This window comes from Echiichthys vipera, assembly GCF_963691815.1.
Source record: "Echiichthys vipera genome assembly, chromosome: 14".
In the NCBI taxonomy this organism is placed as follows: Eukaryota; Metazoa; Chordata; class Actinopteri; order Perciformes; family Trachinidae; genus Echiichthys; species Echiichthys vipera.
In genome coordinates, this window is record NC_139839.1 from 1,309,069 (window position 1) to 1,332,525 (window position 23,457).

Below are 23,457 nucleotides of genomic sequence, written 5' to 3' on the forward strand. Positions count from 1 at the left end.
AAAAGAAATACAAATATTTGTGCCCTGCTGTAACCCTCCACAAATGGAAAAAGGACCGACACTGAATACAAAAATATCACAATTTTTATATATCAAATCGCCTCCGTTGGCTCTTGTTCAGGAATACGCTCGTTTCTCCGGTCGGCTGAGAGAAATCTCCGTTTTTAACCTTCTGTGTTTTTCACTTGTTTTGATTCCCACTTGCAGTCCCAATTGTCCAACGCGCTCTGCATCGCTGCAAGTATGACCTGTCCTGGGCGGTTCAGCGTTTCCGGGTGAACCTTCTGTTTTTTTTTTTCACATTACAAAACTACACTTCTATTCACATATTTTCAAGTTTTAATTCTTATTTTTAAACCCTCTCGCAAAAGCAATAGTACTTCCTCTTATCCGCCGCGTCCCTCTCGCTCATCACTTAAGGCTATTTTCTTTATTTTCTCCGCGCTTCTGTGGTCGGAGGTGCAGGGGGAGACTAGAAGAGGAGAATAAATGTCCATTTGAATGACTTTCCAAAATCCTGCCCACCTCTACGCTTGTTATCTCTTCTTATATACACTCTGCTCAAAAACACAATCATAAATCAACTTTTGAAGGAATAAAAAGAAGAAGAAGCATGAGATGAAGTAGCAATGATGAAATAATGCAAAACACAAACAAACACACACAAATGTGCTTTTGCCAAAAATAAAACAACAACTTAGAGGTAGCTTTTATAACAAATGACCAAACTCTCCGGCTCTTTAACAAGCGGGGTTAATAATACCAAGTTTGGTAACAACACGTAATGCACAAAGGAAATACACGATATTAGAAAAATGAAACTAAAAACAAAAACAAAATCTCTTCACCGCGGCACTTAATTTCTCGGCGTACGCATTGCTTCATCATATCGTGCGATGCATCTTTTTTTCGACACAAAAAAAAGTGTACGAATGAAACAAAAAGGGAAAATTAAAACACAACGAGCAACGTGAGGTCACAAAACGAGGTAATTCAAGTACGATGTGTTGAGATCAAACTCAAGGTCAATAGTAACAACAACAACAACAACATCAACAACGACGACGACAACGACGACGACAACGGGAGACGAGAGAGAGAGACGAAGCGCAGGGACAGAAACCACAGAGAAAGAGCTGATTCATTCTGTCGTCTTACTGGTCGCCCCCCTAAGCCGCTGGGCAGTGTCTCGTCCTATCAGTGATTTCCCCCTTTTTTTTTCTACACCGGCCATTTGGATATGCGATCGCCCCGGTAACGCTCTGACGTGCAGTGATGCTCATTAAGAGCATTCAGTTCGACCCGAACACCTGCGGCTGCGTCGGTTCAGCGCAGGTCCGATGCTGCGTTTCAGAGATGTCAGAAAGTCGGGAATTCCCACCTCCCTTTTAATAAAGAAAAAGAAATTCAACCTTGGGCTGACTTTTTGCAGCTTTCTTCCAAGATGCAGCATACACTGTCAATGCTACATGTTACTTTTTTATCATAGCCCCAGTGATAATTGAAATCAATGCAAATCTATTTGAAATATGCACCATTAAAACAATAATACCACACCAATAAAACAACCTGGCACCCGCCTTTAGGTCTGTGGTGCGTACTCAAAACTCTACGGACACACAGTGAATCTGAGGCTCGTCTCAATGTAGATTTAAAGGAGCAGTTTGCAGGATTTAGTTGCATCTAATTATGAGGTTGCATCAACTGAATACCCATCCCCTTGCACCCCCCCCCCCCCCCCCCCTTTCCAAGCACGAACGTGACCTGCGGTTAACGTAAAAATGCAAAAGACCCTCAAACTGCAAAGTAGAACGTAGCGGTGCAACTAAAACATGATTCTTTGTTCTTTGAGATTAAAAATTCATGAAAACATATTGTTTGTGACAATGATATTAAATTTGATCTTACAACAGGGCCCCCTAAATCCTACACACTGCTGCTTTAAAGTTCGAATTTGAAAATCACATTGATCTAATTTTGTCCAGTCATCACAACACCGGGTGGTGAATGATTATGCGTAATCATTTCAAATGTAAAATAGCATTTACAGCTGCTAACCAGCTAGCTACCGCATGAGCTGCTGCGTGAGCAACAGCATGTGATGTTGGATGGGGAAAATCTGAAGCGGTGGAAGAAATGGAGGGTAATAACAACCTCAAAGGTGGGAATTGTAGGTATCTGACTCCTCATGAAAGGCAGCATTAACCTGCTCTCGACTTTGACAGCCAGTCTAGTGCGAACCTGGCTCGCAGTCGTTCACATTCATGTTTCGATGCCATAGAACGTATATAACCTTCGGCGGACGCTCCGTTGTGCAGCTAAGGCATTCCCTGCACTTCTTCGACATTCACTACGAGCAGTCGAAGTCACAGGACTCCCACGGAAAGCAGCCTTTTTTCCCCATTTTGTTTTCCATCACTGTGGTGAGTGGACAGATCTGCTGTGGTGTTATAAAGTGTTACTGTTTACGTGTCAGTTTGTGTAGTTCATCATTAGTGTGAGATAATGATAGTCAACTGGTTAAATGTACATGGATAAAAGCAGTCCAGTTATGTATTGCTGAGTAGGTGGATATACTGGGTTTATACTGTAATAGTGAGTTATGATTGAATGAAAAAAAAAAATGATATAGCTTGCAGACATCAAACAGAGACTGTTGTCGTGATTTGTTTTACCTGTGCAATCAAGCCTTGATAAACTATGACGCAGAGCTTAAAAAAATATATATAAGATGAAAAAGTGACACAAGTTGGCCCCCCGGGGGGGAGCCGCGGGTGGCCAGTGGGGACTTGAACTTCTCCAGCCCTCATCTGACGGAGACGCAGAACCAGGAAGACTACTGAGAAAACTGGGGAGGCTTCCAACAACAACGACAAAAAAAAAAAAAGCAGCACTAGCATCTTCAAACAGGTGCTTGGTTTGCAGTATTTTAGTGCTCCCATTCATCCAGTTCAACTGTTTTATCTACTGCATATGCCTACCGGCTCCGCTGCGAGATTCTCAGGGGCTATCTCACCGCCACCGCTGCGATCTGACGGACCTCATGTGCGGACAGGTACTACTGGCAGATTCCTGTGAACACAGGGGAGAACTGTGTCTTCTGCACGGGCAAACACAACAGGAGGTTGCCAAACAGGTATTGCATTAGAGATGGAAAAGATCAGGGGGCAGGTACACCCAAAGCAGTTCACTCAAATTCTACAGCTACGATTACTATGAAAGTTTGTGGAGAAGGATTTTGTCTTCCTGGTACTTGGAAACCATGACACGATGATCTGGGGGTCTAAACTGGTGTGCGTATTCCTATATATAGCTCATGTGATCCAAAATAGTAGGGTGATTTAAAACCTAAGAGGTCAGATAGCCCTTGAGAATCTGCTTTCTCGCTCGCAACAGCATCCAAAAAGTCACTTCCTCGCAGCTCGCTCGCTCCACGGCGCTGCATGAAATGACCTGAAACAATAACACAGTTGCAGATGTAGTGAATGACCCGGTGAATCCGAACTATGGTGGAGAATCTCCCTCTCCGTGTCCAAGTCTTCCTCTTCTTAGCACTTCTGTCCCACCGTCACCACCCTTCTTTCCCCCCCGTAGGTCGTTGCCATCGCCGCCTTTGCATGAAAAGTAATAGAAGAAAACAAACCCTCTTGCTTACGGGTCTCTTGCCGTTGACATTCCTAAATCGTCAACACTCGACCAGAGCCTCCTATCCGCTCAATTACATTCCCCTTACCGCCCGGCCCCCGCCCCCACCCTCACACATACCCTCCCTCTCTTCATTCGCTCTCCCAGGCCTCAGACATAGCAGAGGTACAGGTAGGTCTTCTCTATGCGCCAGTCTGGGGGGACGTCTTCGGGCTTGTGGCCTTTCATGTGCTTCTGCATGGCTGACAGGCTGGGGCAGTACTCCAGGCAGATGGTGCATTGGTAGGGTGAGGCGCCGTTGTGGGTGCGCAGGTGCTTGATCATGGCCGAGTAGTCCCTGGATCGCTGGTGGCACAGCTTGCACTCGAATGGCTTCTCACCTAAGGATGATAAGAGAAGGGATTGAAGACAACAATTAAAGTGCCGTTCAGTGACAGTCTCACGTCCTCGTTGAGGAGTGGAAATAAATGCATTTGATACCAAAATCAATTGAAAAACAGAAGAAAGGATGAATTAGTCCGTGCGGTCTTCTGGTGCACAGAATCGTTTGTCATTGACATTATTTTAATACAAATTAATTTATCTACACCAATATCAATAAACGGTATACTAGAAGAAGAAGAAGAAGAAGAAGAAGAAGAAGAAGAAGAAGAAGAAGAAGAAGTGTGGTGAATCAGAGCATCAGTGTGCAACATACTCATCTACAGGTTCATTTGATATTTTACCGAATATGACGTCGTATTTAACGCTGTGCAACTGTGACCGGAAGTGGAGGCATCAGAACGGCTTGGTTAAGAAAAAATGTCAATGGTTTTGGCTCGGTTCTGAGACACAGCCGAAACAGAAACACTGGTCCCCTATGTGAAAGTCCTGTGTTTTGGAACCCAATCATCGTTTCTACATAGACTTTGGCTGGCTTCTACTAAGTCACCTGATCTCCTTCTTTGCTCTGGATGTAATTTCTGTTGTAATCAATACGTGGCTTGAAAACAGCCTACAATGTGAAGAGCCGTACCATTAATGTAGTGTTGTCCACTTAACATGCCAGTGTGGATCTTCTATGCCTTGATGTTCTATGGCTATTGCAGTATTATTAAACCCCGACACTTATTTACCTCCGCCCACCGAGGTTATTTTTCCGGTTCGAATGTTCATCAGCGGGGTTACAGAAAAGCTACTGGCCCCAGTTCCATTAAAGTTGGTGGAAGTGTGTTGCATGGGCCAATGAAGAACCCATTATGTTTTGAATCGACGCCAATAACAGGGTGAATACATTATTTTACACCATTACAATGCAATCTGAACTTGGTGGAGATCTGCGCTCTACAGGTGCCCATGTTGTTTTTGTAGCTTTGACCATGACTTTTGCACAACAGAGTCTGAGAATGCAAGAAACTTGAGCTGTCAGACATTGGACAGTTACGCCAGATCATATAAACCACTTCATTTGGAGGTCAAACTGCTAGTGAGCGCACCCAGAATGTTGACAACAATGAAAACTATGTGCACAAGTACAGTAAGTATAGCGCTCCATCGTCTGTCAAACTGGCTAACCTGGGGGTTTGTCTCATTGCTCATGTGTCCAGTTCTTTTAACTGATTAAAATAAAACAAAAAAATAATACTTTCTTGGGAAAATGTTTTCCATTGACAGCTGTAGCACATGAGACCTGTTGTGTGAGAAGTCAAAAAGTCTCTTGTGAGAGAAGAATGCCCCATCACCACTAATTTAGAGAGCACAGATTACACCCTGTTGCCCCACAAGAAATTCTGGTGTTGTTATGATAATTGGACTGTGCACACGGTGAGTGACGGGCCAAAACCCAGGGGGGACATCCCAAAGCAGTGTGCAGCGGTAAAAGACCACACTAAGTCTTTTAAGTCGTTCCAAGCGCCCCCGATAATTGGTACAACTTGAAAAAAGGAAAGAAGAATGAAAGCATGAACTCACAGTAGTGCGGTCTGTTCACCTCTGAGATACGTCAGTATCAACACAGTGCCAGTCAGGCCCATCAAGCTGTCCCTCCGGCAGCTAACAAACAATCTTCTAATTATTCTTGTGGTTGAGGGGCCAGAAATCCTGTGTATTCAGTTGTTCAATTCTCATTACCGCCTTTATTAAAAAGACCTCATTGTTTTGGGATTTTGGAACAGTGCAGGACTCTTTTTCCACATCACGCCATGCAACAGAAGAAAATGAAAATGACATGTCCTGCTTATTAATCGAATGTGCAGCTATCAAATGTAGCAGCGGAGGATTCTGAGACCACGCAGAGGGTTTACTTGCATTTGTTTTTTTCTTAATGTCTTCTTTCCTTAGATCTCCTTGTGAAAAGCACTAAAAGATAACACACAGTTATGACATCAGAATGTCGATGAAATCTATGCAAACAGATAATTTAATCGTGTCCATGCACACTTCCGAGTCCGAGGTCTGAGCATCTCGACTGCAGAAAGCACCTTCCACTGAAAAAGAAGGGCGCCTTCACACCTGTAGTTCGGTGGACTGTGATTTGAGGGGTGAAGTAGCCTCATGGGGCCGAAATGGTCGTATGCCCATTGTTTTTTTGCATTGGTGTCCCTAATATTTTAGAAGAAGGTGAGCAGCTACGCACAGCTGAAAAGACACTATCATTGTACGTGATTGTGAGACGGCACCAAAGGAGATGTCGTCTTCCGTTACAGCATCTATAAGTCTGTAAATTGTTACAATGGACTGCTCCTTTTGGTTCACTTGTGTTATTTTGGTTGGAGTGCACTTGGAAGCGAACCAAGAGCCAGGTTTTTGGGTGGACCAGTTTGAATGAGCTTTCACAACACAAACACAAACAAGACAAACTATCCAACGAAACGCTCCAGGGTTTGATCTCAAAGCTAGAATGCTTCTGTTTCTAGCCCTGTCTGACTTTGTTGTAGCAATGTCAGCATGCTCCAAGAGCTCACCCGTTGCTTTGGCGAGGATAATGTCATCATAACTGGTAGAAGTGAAAAACACAGTGAGAATAAGATATACCAGAGTTATCCGTCACTGTGAGAATACTCACACAGACGTGTCGTAACTAAGCTAAGGACTAAAGGCAAGATGTATTCCAGGAAAATGCGATGTTTAAATGTCTTCCATTTTTTTAATAAGCCACATTTAATCAATCTCATACATTAGACGAAATACAGCTCCTGCCATGTCGAACTCCTGAAGGTGTCATAAATCAAAGTGTGCCACTGCTTTCTTACTGTGGGGGCTGCTACATTCAAGCAGCACATTTCAATTCAGCAACAGCAGCCATCCTAAATGTGCTAATGATTTGAGTGATGGCAGGGAATAATCCACCAGCGCTCAAGCCGGCAGACGCAAATTAGACATGTAAATGCTGACCTTTACCAATGGCATTTGAAATGAGCTGTCGGATGTGATCTAGCCCGGCGCTCGCTGTCACCTTTCAGCGGGAGCCTCGCACATGTGTGCCGGCAAAGCGGGCGTCCTCGTGCCTCCGCTGCTCGTTCTCTCCGTCCTTTTGAGTTCCTGGTTAACCTTGACCTGGTGGGCGGCTGGGTTACGGTGCCATTCAGCCAATGAGCGCGAGTACAGTGTCGCAGGTCGCCGTGTGTTGCTCTGCAGCAGTGTGGACACCTGCATTATGTTGATATTGATAACCAGATAGTATACAGGGTCGCCTCAAATAAGCAGCTAATAATGAATTGCAAATGGGGGCCTGGGTATTGATCCGCCATTGGCATTTGGGATGTGTGGAGAGAAGGGGGCGGCGGCGGCGGGGGGGTTAGGTTGCCAATGTCGATGATTCATCAAGCAGCTCCCTTTTGTGCGAGGTGGCCTTTGACTGTGAGCTTGTCACTTGCTCTTGTTATCTGCTGTTGCTCTCCGGCTTAACGTAAAGCCCCCTCCCCCTCACAAAAGGGGAAAAGGGTGGACGAGGGGGAGCCAATTATTGGACAGGCTGCCTTGATAGTGTGGCTTAACAGCTGGCTTATTGAATGGGAGATGGGAGGGTGCTGCTGTTGCTGTGAGTATGTGTGTGTGTGTGTGTTAAAGAAAAAGAGACGGTGAGGAAGCATGAAGCCTGGGCTGTGTGCCATCATGGTGAGCACTCGTGATATCCTCACTCAGTCTGCTTCGTAGCGTGCACTCGTTCTCCAGAGCACCCAGCTTATCACTGTGTCAACATCTTTATGGGGCTCTAAATATACTGGGATCAATACAAAGTCTTCTGAGACATTCATCTACTGTATCACAGCAACACAGATATTCATCTGGTCCGATCTGTGCTATGCAACTCGGATTTCCTACTACAGAGTCTTTTAGCAGGGAGCGAAAGCTGCATCAATATGTTGCAACACTGTTATTATGAGGGGCAATGGGATATAATGTCGCCTGGATATCACACTGGGAGAGGTGAAATAATGAGAGGCAGCTCACTGCTACAATTTTAAAGTTGTCATGACACTGTATATACTGTACTTGAGACATGTAATTGCTAAACACTGTATATAAGGGTCAGTATGTTAAAGTTCCACTTCAGCCAAAATTGTGTTTCTGTTTTTGTTCCTGCATTTGTTCCTGAATGTGACCTTCACTGTGTAGAAGGATGTTTGTTCAACATGAGAAGGCTGTTTTCACATTCATTAATGAAAGTGTACATTTTCTCAGTGCTAATTTAGATTTTAAGACATCACATCTCTGGATTATTTAATAAGGGAGAATGTGCCATTTTAAGTGTTTTAATGTGTTAATCACATCCTAATTTTCTTCAAAAACCATGTCTCACAGATATCAGATTATTTTTGTATGCTTTAATACATGTGCGGGGTGGATCTTTAACCAAAACATGTTGAAACGAAAGATAAATGTCCTTCTCGGTGAGTTCTAAGTACGGATCTGCAGTTGTTAGCTTAGTTTAGCATAAGGACTGTAAGGAGGGGGAAACGGCTGACCTGGCTGGTGTGCTGCCAGTCATAGAAATATATATAGTGCATAAACTGTATAAATATAGTGCATAAACGTCGCCTTTTGTTGCCTAAACTTAACCGTTGCGGTCCACTTTTGGTCGCAGTTCCACGTTATAGAGAAAATCATATTTCGTAAGATATCATACAAACCCGTTAAAGAGAATACGATGAGTATGCAGTATGCAAACTAAGCTAAATCTGCAGTAAGTCATACATTGGTAAAAATCCTCAGTATGCATCAGACCAGGCTAACCGTGCCCCACAGTGAGAATGGCAGGAACAATCACAACATGTTTACTTCCGCTTTCATTCTTCCGCTTTCAGGCGTGGCAGGTTTCATAAATACTGAAACTGGCTAAGCCTGGGGGAGAATACTGCAGGATAAACTGATTTAACAGTTTCATACTTTGAACTGCTGATGAACACTGTGCAGTATAGTTACAGGATGTAGTCCAAACTGCATACTGGGTCATACAGTTACAGGGAGTTACACTGTGAAGCTGTTTTGACAAACAGGAGCCACAGCTTCCCAGCGTTTGTCACGTTCAGGTGCGGTTCTATTGTATCTACACATAGAAGGAAAACCCAAACCTCTGCTCACAGATCCTATCTGGCAAACCGTGCTATAGCTAGAGATGCTGCACAAAACACTCTGTGCAAAAGGATTAACTGTTATAAATCAAGATAAACTGTAGTTCAAGAGCACAAAACAGATCCCGAGCCTTTGACGACAAACATCAATGAATGCAGCGTTTGTCTGTTTGTCTCTTCAAACAGCTTCTTTGGCCACTGTGACTAATTTGGATCGCAGTACCTGTGTGCACGCGGTAGTGGGTTTCCAGCTGGTGCTTGAGGCTGAATTTCTTCCCACAGCCGTTACATTCATAGGGCTTCTCCCCGGTGTGGATGCGTTTGTGGCCCTTCAGTGTGCTCTCATCTCGGAAGCAGCTCCCGCAGAACTCGCACTCGAATGGATGGTCCCCTGCTGAAAGGTGGAGAAACAGGAAACAGAAGCAGCGTTTACTTCACCTGAATGCTGAAGAAATGCAAATGCATGTTTGTGTTTAAAAGAAAAAGTAAACATACAGCCGTGATAGAGGGAGCGTCGTTCCTAAATGCTGTGTCTTATTATTTTTGTGTGTTTATGCACAAAGGCAGAAAACTAGGTGTTTAAGCTCCGACGGATACCCACTTAACAGCCAGCAGACAATGTAACCCATCTTCTGTCTCGTCCACAAATCACCTGCACCGTTGTTTTGCTTTGTGTAAAATAATTATAGCCTGTCATGGCTGTTCATGGGCCGTGAGATGTGTTATTGACCAGCCGCTCCCAGTCTCCCAATGCATTAAGAGTACCAAACTGAGGTATGTATGTATGTATGTGTGTATGTATATATATACACACTATGTATGTGATTATATGAGCGAACTTACACATTTGGTTTTGGGTTTGCTGTGTAATTCGATTAGTTTTGAAACAAGAAAAACATTCAATCAAAATGCAAAATATACTGCTTCATTTGTCTTGTTCTAGTACAGATTATTTCCTCTTCTATCCTCTCATGTTTTCTTCTATATCTTTTCTTTTTGTCACATGTAAAGCACCTCGTATTGCACTGTTGCTGAAAGGGGCTATACGAATAAACGCGCACGTCATTTCCTTTAGGCAGATGGTTGTTTTACGAAGGTTGTCATAAATACAAGTGTTTAAGTATGTTGTAAAGCAGCAGACATTCACCGCCCTCTATCCGTTTTGGTTGGTTGTGTCGGTCTCGTTTGGATCACCATCTTGCTCTAAATGAACAGCATCATGGTTCACTCGGACAGGCCAGGCCTCTGACTGATACAGCGTCTTAAAAAGTTCATATTTGCAGTGCGCTGCTGATAAAATGGACGACAAAAAGAAGCACAGCCTCGGGCAGTTGTAGTGTTGCAGGTCAGAGTGCTGAACTAGTTAAAATATTTGCACAACTCGATCACTGTCATGTGAACGACATCACTTTATTGGTAACTGGCTGCACGTTTCCTTTGACTTTACTACGTTTTTATTTTAAAATGCATCACTTTTGCCACGTTCACACCTCGCGTCCACACAGTTTTAGTTACCCTAAACACTGTGAGCCTGTTTTAGTTTGAAACTCTAGTCGTACTGGTCCCTGATTTGTCACAGCCCTGTCATGTGACCCTTCACCAGAACAGAAACATCAGCCTCAATTACAAGTGTTTGATTCAACATGGACAATGAATAACAGGCAGTCCTCGTTGTCGATGCTATAGAAGCTGTTGTGCAGTTCAATTCTGTGTTTATTTATTTTTTGACTATATTTTTATTAGTCCCCACCAAAAAACAGAAACAGAAACATTAAATTCTGCATTTTGTAATGATACTACAGCCTGACATGCACTAAAGGCCAGCTATTATTCAGTCAGAGGTGTCAAATCAGAGCCCCTGCTGGTGCTTTGAGTTTGACAGTTGAAGTTATAGAAATGTATCTCTGTGTACCTTTCAGTACGTTTGCTTCCTACCTCGCTGTCAGACGTCTCTTTCTGTTCGCGGCTCTTCTGTCTAATGCTTTCACACTGGGTAAATGTATTCTCACCGTTTATTTACAGAGCACCGCATTCACACTATGAGACAACAGACTAATTCCACACACACCGGGCCGGGTGGATGTATACGTATGTGTGCCTTTCAGAAATAAAAAATGACAACAAGGCATCACGTTCTGCTGCTCCGGCTGCCAGAGCACAGGTCCCCACAGGGCTGCGGTAATGGATATTCAGATGTCGCTGATCGGGGATATTATGATTTGCAGGAGGCTCTCACCAGCAGTATGGAGACTAATTGTATTCCCGTGTTTGATGAGGAGCTGCTCCTTGCGTCATTTGCTCCCCCCCCCCCCCCCCCACCTCCCCGGGTTACACTCTCCAGCCAAGTAATGTTGTGGATATTTATTAATGTATTTCACTCCACTGCTGCAGGTTTAAGTCACCATCAATGACCTATGCCTTTCATTATCTGCCTGTCCGAGCGGCAACGTGCCGGGGAATAAATTGCATTTCTCGTTATGTGCTGCCGCTGCCCTGCTGTTAAGAGACAATTTCACTTCTTCCCTGCATATTTTATTGAAGAGTTTATGTCTGTATATACAGTATGCATGTGTTGAGACCGACGTAGGGATGAAAGAGGGATGAGAGATGGACACCCCTTAAATGCTGATCACATTCTGGGTGTGCTACACTTTCATGGGAGAAACATTTTCTGTGCCTTGTGATGCTGGACGCCTTCCCATTAAAGAGGAGCTTTGATGGGGATGGAGGTGTGCGGGAGGGAGGGAGGGAGGGGTGCGGGGGAATAAACTGAGACAGGGATGGAGCAGGGGATGTGGGTGTATGCGGCGGCGGCGGCGGTGGGGGCTGGGCGAAAAAAAAATCAATAAAAGTGACAGTCTTTATTTGTCTGCGTGAAGTTATCAGTGGCTCCCGCTGTAAGACATTGTGCTCTTTCTAGCGTTTCAACCACAGCAGAGATCACAATCCATCACGGAGCTCGGTGGGCTCGCACGACGCCGCAAGAATAATAATTGAGCTCGGATTCACCTGCCTTTAATTAGGGCCTCCGATCACACCAGCGAGTGGGATGCAAATACTCAGAGGAGGGTTATTTACGCTTAATGTCCTGTTGCTGCGACTGCTGTTATCCAGCATCATCACGGTTCTTGAATTAACAGGAAAGAGCTTACTGTCTTTCATTTCAATTCAAGGTTTGGTGTTTGTGCATTAGGACATTTACTGCAAAATATGTACGCTTTACATCAGCTGGAGATGTTTCATTTCTGAACGCTAATAAGATCGACTTGCATATATGATTTCACTTCATGTTGACTTGAAACAAAGAAAGCCATTTTGTAAGAGCATGGTGGTGCAACTCACTTGAGCTCACTTATTTCAGCTTCTGTTGTCTTTCTAACTCTCTCTTTATGTTGTATACTCACTTTCAGTGCAAGAATAAACATTGTTTGATTACGTATTTAGCAACTTCCTGGTTGATCCAAACAGGAAGTGCCAAAAACGCAGTTCTCTGAGTGTCCACTAGGGGCAGGTTTCATAATAGAGCGATTTCTCATTGACCCCCATGTTAAACAGGCCGTTTTCACAGCATCATTAAACCTGTTTAAGGCCTCTAGTCTGTATGTTTAGGTCATATCTCCATGACAACCTGAGGGGGGTGAATTATTTTGTTCCAGGCTAGTTTTTATTTTATTGGCGGTTAAAGTTTATGAATAATTAGGGGCGTGGTCTCTTGAGTGACAGCTAGCCTCTGGCCCTCACTTCTCCTCGGAGGTATACGTCAGCCAGACGGGCGTATCTCCCTCCCCTCAACGTCACATACATGTCCTTTTTTGGTAAGAGGAAATGAAGCGGAGTTAAAGTCTGACAAGATGGAGACTCCTGTAGGTGAGGACGACTGGATCAAGAACGGACCTCGACGGAGATGCTACGTCCATTTTCATACAGTCTATGGTATTTAGTGGGGATTGAAAAAGAAAAGTAAAAACATTTTGCACATGCAACTACAATATTTCGGTTTCATAAGGAAACAAACGTTTTTGTGTGCGTGCAGGATTCAGAGGAGACGCTGAGAGAACACAGGGTGCAGAGATCAGTGGCATGTGGAGGTGAAAATGTAACTCAGGTTTAAATAGGCTGAGTAACACCTTTGCTATTGAAATAATATCTCTTGATTCCATATATTGTCAAATCTTGCACTGGTTAAAACGCAGAGATAGGATGGTTTTCTTCTCCCTAATGTGCAAAACAAACCAAAACGCGGAAATGTAGAAAAACGGAGGAATTCATTGGTAACACAACATCAAACTTGGCTAAATAATGCTCCAAAGTTTTAGTGAAGGAAACACTGACGTGACCACTCTGACTTCAAGATATCTAGACTCTAGAGTCTATTGTACATTATTGTTTTGACTGCTGTAGTTACATTAATGTAAGTGCCTCGGGGGTCAATTTTCAATGTAAACATTAATTCATTTAAAAAAATAATGCAGCAGTTAAGAGGGTCCTTTGTACAATTTACATCACTAGTTCTCTGAGAATCTTTCATATTCAAGCTAAAGTGTTAGAACTGAAGTATCCCTAAAAGAACTGATAATGAACTGGATCACATTGGTAAATCAGTGCCCTAGATATGACTCATTAAAACTAGCTGCTGTAGTTGTTGGCTCACTAACGGTGCCTTTGTTTTTCTAGTTCAAGCATTGTTCACTACTGCTTGATAATGTGCTAATTTGTTGTTGGGAAAACATACAGTGCATCCACACAGTCAATCACAGTGCGGATGAAAGCAGGTCTAGTATCTGCTGAGGCATAAAAGAACACAGTGGTTATAAAAATGGAGAGCGGTTGCTGTCAGGGCTCCTGCAGACTGTCTGTACCTGACATGCATATGATGCACGTTATCTCCCGTGGCCACTCGGGGACGCCAAAGTGCAAAGTTGCACTGCAGAGCTTTAAATAAATCAGACGCAATTCTATAATCACATAGTGAGGATGTAAAGGAGCCAGACAGGACTTCATGTTGTCAGGATATTCTCACGGGGGGGCTGGACGATAACAAAGACATGTCCTCTGTCCATCCCAAATCTGTCCCTCCTCTCATCCCCTCCTTAGTCTCTGGTGCGACCACATGGCAGGGCGGCCGCAGATGAGGACTCAGCACAGTGAGGTGGAACCACAGCATGGTGAGTGGACCCTTGGGTGCCCCCGAGCATCACCACCTGCGTCTCCTGACCCCCCCGCCCCCTCACCGCCGCCTCTACATTTACACCCCCCTCCTCCCTATCACCTCCTTTGACACCCCAAAGGCCTGCTGAGGGTGCCTATGCCCGTGGGCACCCAGGGCGTGTTCATTATATACGGTAAGAGGCTGTAAATCACCGGGCTCCATCACTGCCAGGACCAGAACTGGCTCATTCTCTCTCTCTAAATTCAATTCAGTCCTCTCTCTCTCGCTCTCTCTCTCTCTCTGGCTGTAGCACTATCAAATACAGCTGCGAACACAAAACACCCCGCCACAGCAGACAGCAAATTGGCTCCGGGTTTAAAAAAAACACACACACAGACACTTACACACAGACAGTGCACAACAACGGAATATTAATGAAGGCCTGGTCTGTAAAGAGAAGAGTGTGTATGTCTGTGTGAGGGGTGTCGGTGAAGGGGAATAGCACAGCTGCCACACTGTTAAAAGCCCACACTGTGTGTCTGCGTGCGCCAGTGCTTGAACCTATACTGTAGTGTACATACATGCGATAAAACACAAAATAAAGCGGCAGCATGGAGCGGCGTGCGTGTAATATCCTGGCATGTGAAGAGGAGGTGATGTAACCGCAGGTGGAGGGAGGAAAATGAGAAGGGAGACGCAGCGAGGGAGAGCAGGAGAGATGGCATGATTAAGACGCTGAAATAAACACCATTAAATTCCCTCCCTCGTCCTAAGTGGTGATCCAGTGTCAGAGCCCGCACCAGCAAGGCTGCTTTCAAAAGATAAGCCAGCAGACAGGTGAAATGAATGTCCATAAAAGTGCTTTTTGCTGCGTTCGGTTGTCCTTTGATACAACAGGATGGCGATTCAACCAATAATCGGGCTGTATCTAGAAAGCTCTCCATGAGCTATTCACTCCGTTAAAATCAGGGTTGAATACTGGAAATTGAGCTCTTGGTATTTGGAGGGAAAACTCGCCAAAGTTGACTTCCATCGAGTTTTTGCACACGTGTTCCTCTAACGATTGCTTTGTATACATTGACCTTGAAATGCTATTATTGTGGTAATATAAATGGATCAACTCTTCAGCTGCAGCGTTTTTTAATTCCGTTTATTTTTAATGCTGTAATTCCTGCCTAAAGCCCAGTTGAGTGCAAACAATATTCATGTTTTATATATATATATATATATATATATATATATATATATATATATATATATATATACTTATACAGTATATATGAATGAAGCTGAGTTCAAAATCCTTGCAGATGGTTCAACAGGTGGCTGAATCCGATGTGAATAAGACACCATTAATACTAAACTCTGCCACGGTGCAGACCACCGGAACAACACGACAAAACAGCTGCATGAAAAGAATCGTACTTCTCTGGCAGCGCGTACGGTAAAAAGCTCGGGTCATGGGTTTTTCTTCCCGCCACATGAATGTAACCCTATCCGAAGATTAGCAGACACTATTCAAGACGGACAAAAGCACTGCCAACTACTTTGGATGGTTGTTTGGGGAAAAAAACAAAAAACACCTTGAAGGTTTTTTTGAATTTGGATTTAGAGCTAATTTCTCCTAAAAAGACACTTTAGTTAAACACCAAATCAAAGACGAGACAGTAAAAGGATGGTGCTCTTTAGTAAAGAAACAAGTATCTCATGGGTAGGCGCATAAATAGCGCGCCACTTTTAAGGATGTTTTGCGTGTCTGTGCAATTATTTAAACAACCGATTATATTTTCTTAGCAGGAATGGAAAAACTATACCATAACATCTACTGTAATTTCCGGACTATAAAGCGCACCCGACTATAAGCCGCAGGCGTTTTGATGTGTAATTACCGTAGTATATAGGGGTTCCTGCTACCACGGAGGGGATTGTCGGGACAGAGATGACTGTTTGGGAACGCAAAGCGTCCCATTTATTAACAATCAATCTTTCAATCATTCAATCAAACTTTCACATCTTTGACATGGCGAACAGCATTCGTGCAGAGTACAAATAATACAACGGTGCAAAGTAATACAAGGTGCTCGCCTGTAACACGGCAGTAAAAGTGCAGTCCCGTGGCCGTTTACGTTATCAAAATAACCAACCAGGTACGTGCAGCAGCTCTATTTCCTTCTTGGACAGCCAGATCGATTGCCTTTAACTTAAACGCAGCATCATATGCACTTCTCCGTTTGTTTTCCATGTTGAGGGTGTTTGCATGTACACTTCCTTCGCGCAAACTGTCGCTGACGCTCTCCTACTCTTTGTTTTGCTCTCTTTACCTGGCGCCAGATGTCTGCCTCGGTCTCGCGCATCCTCGGTAGTGCGCGCCCCTGGTTACCGTAAGCCGTAGAAAAGCTGCACCGTTGTATAAGCCTCAGGGACCAGAACGAGGGAAAAAAGTAGCGGCTTATAGTCCGGAAATTACGGTACTTTTTCTGATGAATTAGTTAGTTAGTAGAATGAGTTAGTATGTGCTTGTTACCATCGATGTAGATGGCTTAACCGTGTATCGTGATATCTCGATATCTCGGTATATAATCATGATAAGACTCCATTGAAAGATGATACATTATCATATTGAATTATCGGCCAGTCCAAATTTATAGTTGATATATTAATCAATCATAAAAGTGATGTGAAAAACAAAAGTCAGTGTTGATAAGTCTGTGAAATGATACCCATCACCAGAGCCATGTTTCTCTGACGATGGTGTAAAAAGCAGCAAATCTTCACATTTCAGAAAAAGGAAGCAGATCATTTGCTGTATTGGTGTCAACATCCTGAGCAGAGAATAGCACATGTGTGTATCGGACTGCGACCTGCCAGGCCAACACAAAGAGGAGGGAAAGCCCTGGGCTGTGTCGTGGTCTGGATCGAGATTTTGGACGCATGTTGGATAAAGGGCTTTAGCATAATAATTAATATTTCCATTATCATTTCATCTGCTGATTATTATCTCCCTTAATCATTTGGTCAATAAAATTTCAGAAAATAGTGAAAAATGTCCATCCCAGTTTCTCAAAGGCCAAGGTGATGCCTTTAAATATCTTGTTTTGTCCAAAACCCACAGATGTTCAGTTTAATATGATAGAAATATGGAGAAAAAAATGATAAATTTCAGAAGCTGAAAACAGTTTTATCTGCCATTGTTACAAAAACAATTACTTAATTATCAAAATAAAAATTATTTTTCCGTCGATCGACTAATCGATAAGTCCTCTTATACAGAAGATGCTTCATAGTAAATAATAAATAAATAAAAAGCAAACTATTTGCAACTATTAACAATGACAGAAACCTGTGAGACGGATGAGGACGGATGTCACATGAAGGACGTATTTGGAGGAGGCAGCGCGTGTGTCTCTGTATAAAGGTAAATGTCTGAGGCTGATTCTCTGAGGTGGATCTGCCGTCTGTTTTTAAACACTATTCCCACCGTGTTACACTGCACAAGTGCGAATGAGATTATTTACATCAAAGTGTAAATGCGGAGGAACACCATGCCACGTCTTTCTTTTTTTTTTTTCGGAGGGTAAATTAGGACCTATTTCTGGTGCCCGTGATGGCTGTGTGAGTTGCTGACTTTATAATCCCCTGACAAAAGGCTCCACATCATATTTAAATGATTGCTTTCGTGGCTGGCTCATTGTGATTTAACACACGCCCACAGCGGGATGCGCTTCAAAGTGGCATCAGGCTCCAAAGTCTCATCTGCAGCTCCGCGGACGAGCCGAGGTGACATTTGCGTCGCCCGGGTGGGCAGGTGGATCAGAGATGCTGCTTGTGTCCTCTCCAATGTCTGGTAGACGGAGCAGATGTGTGCATTGCTACTGTACAGGCGGCTCAAGCCTCTCAACCCCCACCCCTCCACCCCCCCCCCCCCCCTCCCGGCCCCCTCCACCATCACACACTAATGGTGTATTCGCCTGACTTGTAAATAGGGCCGACTGCTCTCATCTCTCTGCCTTTCGTTTCAAATATTTATCCGTGAGCCGGTGAGCTAAATCGGCTCTGACAGTGAGACTGTTATTTAAGGTCGCAGACAGGCGGCTGGGTGAGAGTGAGAGTGAGAGAGAGAGGAGGAGAGAGAGAGAGAGGGGGAAGAAAAAAAGCATCCATCTCTCGCTGGTGAAATGGGATTCATTTCCATGTGTTCATATTCTGTCATGGTTACGGGGTTTTTTTTTTTCTGTCCAATCTGAATAGCAGCATCCGTCAGGCTACCTCTGCTCCCTCACAACAATGTATTAGTATCCTTCCCTCGCCTCAGCAGAGAGCCGGCACTGAGAGAATTACTAGTGGACTGGAGGAAAGAAAAAAAAATACTCACTATAAATAAGCCGCGTCTGACTGCTGCAGAATTCATTTTGTGTTGACCTGAATTAATGCTGTTTACTCAGCCGAGCCAAAGTAGCACTGTATCTGGTAAGGAGGACATAATTCACTCCCATTTCCTAAAATAAAACATGGCTTTTTACTCAGCACCATACTGTACGCTATATTTGTCCGTGACAAACCTCGTTGTGGGTCACGGGGATAGGTTTTCCTGCTATGGCTGGGTGGAGGTGGTCATATGAGAAAAACATGTAATTGTTTGTTTTGTACCTGTACTTCTGAATGCTCTGCCATTAATTTGACATTTTTCACTGTCTCATAATTCTACTTTGTTTATGATTAAGGTCGCAGTGGTGGGTGGTGGTGTCAAACTGCAGCGCTGTATATTGAAAGGTGTTTATTCTCGGATGTAAATGGGGTGGCCAAAATATTAGAAACACCTTTCAATATAATACCCTGAAGTTCAATGTAATACAACCTCAAGACTTAACATGTTGTTTAGGTGAAACCTCTCAAAACTCAGCATTATTATGTCTGTAAAGGCAGAATCGATGGCCGAGCAGTAATGAAGTGGCCGGTGCATTTTTGTTTGTTTTGTTGTTTCACCTATAATCCAGCTTCTGTCTATTCCTATGTAGTATTTTTCACCGCCTCTCTTTCGTGCACTTCTATCTGAAAACTCAAAAACATACGCAAGAAAAAAAACTATTTGTAAAAAAACAAAATGAGAATTCATATGAAGATCTGAGCTCGCTGTTTGTATAAAGGAACATGTGCAAGATTTAAGGCTTTTCTGTGTGACGAGTAATTCAACTTTTTCAAACAAATTTTACAAGATATTTCCAAGAAATGTAACGTTGAAAAGCAAGGTTACAGAACTGGAAGCATGGGTGAGTGCAGTGTCGAGAGGAAGCATCTTACAAATGTATGTTAAGTGGAGAAACTGACGATGAGGAGGAAGGGGGGCGCTTCTCTGTGTGCTGTTCTGGGTTTACATGAAAATAAAAAGATAGGTTTGAATATATATCAACGTCTTCTGTGACACTGCAGCAGGATTCACTATAAATAAATTACATGTTTTTTTAAATGGATGTATTCATTAGGGATGCTCAGTATTGGCTTTTCTGCCGATATCCGATATTCCCATATTGTCCAACCCTTAATTTCCAATACCGATGTATTTAGTCTTTTTACCACAATTATTAAGATAACAACATCACAAATAACCTATTATGGAATTAACACATTATGCCTAATTTGATTGTGATGCCCCAATGGATGCATACATAAATGCAACATGGCTTTTCAAATGTAAACAAAATAAGTTATTGAAAAAAAGTGCCTAAAAAAGTGCCCTTCATTTATTTGTTTGTGTTTTTTAGAGAGACTATTTTGCCTCAAACACTACAGACAATATCAAAACCAGGCAGATGCATAGCTTCAGTCCAGAGTAGTAAACAAACATAGTCCTCTTTCTTCAGACTGAGTAACGACTGAGCCATAACTCGGCAAATAATACAAAATTTAAACTGGGCGAGCAAGCTTGTTAGCCACGGTTAGCAACCTACGAGTCTAGTGTGTTGTTGTTGTTATACGTCATCAAGCACGCGCCTGTAAACGTCCCATGTTGCATTCATGCATACTCGGAAATGCTGAAGTCTACAGAACAAACCCGATACCGATAATTCCCGATATTACATTTTTAACTCAATATCGACCAATAATATAGGAGGGCCCCTAGTATTCATTTAAAAGTCTATTTTTACTGGATTGATGTACCGGAGTTTAAAAAAATTACAAAATGTATGAACATGTAAGTCATGTACCAAGCCTTTTAAAAAACTGATAAAAAAATATGAATAAAATGATACTTTCACATGTGAAAGTGTAAAAAACACATACTTTTAGGACCCTCTTCAACACAGGACATCACCATAAGGTAATAAAAGCAGGTCCCACCTTAAGCTCTGCGCGGTACGGTGCATTAGTGGAGCATATTCCCATACACCCAAACAAAGCAGAGATTAATCATCATACCACAATCCTCCCGCCGCACAGTCGACCTGAAGCTTTGCTCCGGGGATCTGGGACCCGGGGACAGATGGTAATCTAGCCTTGCTATTATGAAACATAATTATAATAATAATGTCATAATATTGAGACTGTCTTTAACCACAGGTTGATTTCCATTTTACCGAGGTCATATCAAAAATATTTACAGCTGAAAAAAACAGTTTAAGTGCTGATTTTTTGAAAGAACCCTGAAGTGGCTCATCTGCGGCATAACTGCGCTCAGACATTAATGCCTTAACTCTTTTCAAGCTGCCTCAATGATTAATAACGTCTCTTAAAACGGCACTGACCCCTTTGACCTAACACTCAATATTTCTGTTTTTATTACAAATCCTTGATGTCAATATGAATTCCTCTCCGCGCCGTCTGCTCTGCTCTTGTTTGGCAGAAACAGAATACATTTAAGTGTGCTCTTTTGAGCAAAGAGGGCCAGGCACAAATGTGATGCAGTGATGCAAGTTCACTGCAAATCCTTATTTGACTGAGACCAGTGGAGTTGAGTAATGCTCTGACTGGAGTTGCTGCAGCAGCACTGCGATAGCGGTGCACCTGGGGCGCTGATGTGGTTTTTGCGTCATCCCTACTAGTTAGTTCTGTAGTCAACATTTTAACAGGTAATAACTTATCGTTTTATCGAATTAGCATGGCTTTGAGGGAGCCGAGCTTGAAGGTGAGGCTCTGAATGAGTCAGTCAGCCTGTCTTCCAGCGCTCAGCTTTTGTTTAAGCTCTGATAGTGAGTGCCACTTGATTGTGGAGTGGCTGACGAAAAACATTCCTTCAGAGGGTTGAGCACAGATTCCACAATTATAAGAGCTACAGCACACTCACGGCAAACGGGAGCGAGGTGTGATGGTTTGTACATCTGATAACGATGACCTCCAGACTGAGGCTTGTTTAGATATTTTGAGGTTTAAATGGGATCAGACCCATAATGCAACAGACGGCTTACACATCCCATCTGGTGCGGTGAAGGTCAAGGGATTCCCCAGAATGGGCTGGAGAATGTGTTGAAAACGAATAGATGGATAATACACCGTGCAGCGCACCGATGCTCCCATTTATACCTGCCGTGAGCTTTAGGCCTCTAACACAGTAGCGGGTGCTTCCACTGACCTGTGTGTGAGCGTAGGTGACGCTTGAGCGCAGTATGGCTGGGGAAAGTCCGGTTGCATTCGCTGCAAATGTAGCTGCGGACGCCGGCGTGGACTTCCATGTGCTGCTGCAGTGCCGTCTGAGTCTGGAAACGCTTCCCACAAAGCAGGCAGAAGATGGCCATGTCCGATCCTGAAGGGAAACAAAGACACAACAGGTTGAGTTAGGGGTGTGAGCTGTGACGCATGATTTCATTTCTTTTAGTCAAGTTTCTTCATTAAGAACCATTCGTACAGTACATATAGGAAAGGTGCTTTATACAGGATCAGATAAATCATAGAGATGTGAGAACAGTTCGAGGCAGGCTACAGTTTCATACAATCAGGAAGTTTGTTCAGAAGCGGAGTAGCATAGCAGCTGAGAGCTAAAGTCAAACCTGAAGCCAGTGTAAGGATTCAAGCATTGGAGTAATGTGGTCTTTCCGTCGGCTGCATTTTGTACGAGCTGAAGCAAAGTTTGGCTTTGTTTTTCAGATGATAAAAACGCAGATTTAGTCCTTTGACATTCTTTTTTTTTTTATCAATCATTCAGTCAATAACACACACCAAGATTTACAACAGTGTCCTTCACTTTAAGTGCCGATGTATCAAGATGAGAGGTGATACTCTAAAGATTATTTCAGTTTTGTCCTTATTCAAAGAACATTCTGAGACATCCAGCTGTTGATTTAGCATTCACAGCGAGATTATATAGGACCAAGGTCGTTAAGTGAGAGGGCTAAGTAAATCAGTGTATCGTCCGCATAACTACGATAGGAAATCTTACTGTGATTTGTCAAAGTGGAAGCATATAGAGGTTGAATAATATAAGGCCCTAAAATCACGCCACATGTCAGGGCCGTTGTTGTTAAGGTATAGTTTCCAAAAGAAACCAAAAAGCTTCTGTTTTATAATATTAAATATGATATATGCCACAGTTTTGCTTTATGTGTCAGGAAAGAAATGGTTGTCTCCGTGGAACCAGCCGGGGTGTCACCTTCCCCTTAGCACTTCCTGCTAGAGCCACAAACAAATTACACAAAGGCTTGTAAATGCAATGATTAAGACGCAGGAAAGGCATCTTATATGTGATGTTGTGGGCTCAGACACGTTCAATTCATAGGTTTAGTAGATGAAGAAAACTATTTATAGGATTAAAAGGTGCTCATGCTACTCGTGTTTCTGGGTGGGTGTGTAGAAGATAAAGATCTCCTATGCAATACTTCAATCGAATCTTGACTCCAGTGAGCACTGTGCATTTTTCTCCAGCAGAGATAAAGAGCGCACAGTTGCAGGCACACAAACACATAAAATCACAAACACTGGAACAGACACACACGGTTGCACGCTCCCTTGCACACACTCCCTTCACACTTTTTCAATTACCAGGCTGGGGAAAACTCTGGGGAAGGACTGAGTGTTTGGAGCTCAGTTTCTATTTCATCAGTCAATAACACATCTTTGGGGCAAAGCTGACACTAATTTAAAAATCTATGAAGAGCAGCCCGCCTCATGTTCATAACCAGCGGA

The 23,457-nt window shown here is 43.2% G+C and overlaps 1 protein-coding gene across 1 annotated transcript in view; it reads right to left on the reverse strand.

Annotated features, from left to right (window-relative positions):
• Window positions 1-3,777: 3,777 nt before the first annotated feature.
• Window positions 3,778-23,457, reverse strand: part of zbtb16a (zinc finger and BTB domain containing 16a) — a 160,010-nt gene continuing 140,330 nt past the window's right edge. The window contains exons 5-7 of the mRNA XM_083927091.1: window positions 21,911-22,081; window positions 9,421-9,591; window positions 3,778-4,025 (exon numbers count right to left, since the gene is read on the reverse strand). Of these exons, the coding sequence (XP_083783217.1) occupies window positions 3,796-4,025; window positions 9,421-9,591; window positions 21,911-22,081 (572 nt within the window). The 3' untranslated portion in view covers window positions 3,778-3,795. The remainder of the gene's footprint in view (window positions 4,026-9,420; window positions 9,592-21,910; window positions 22,082-23,457) is intronic.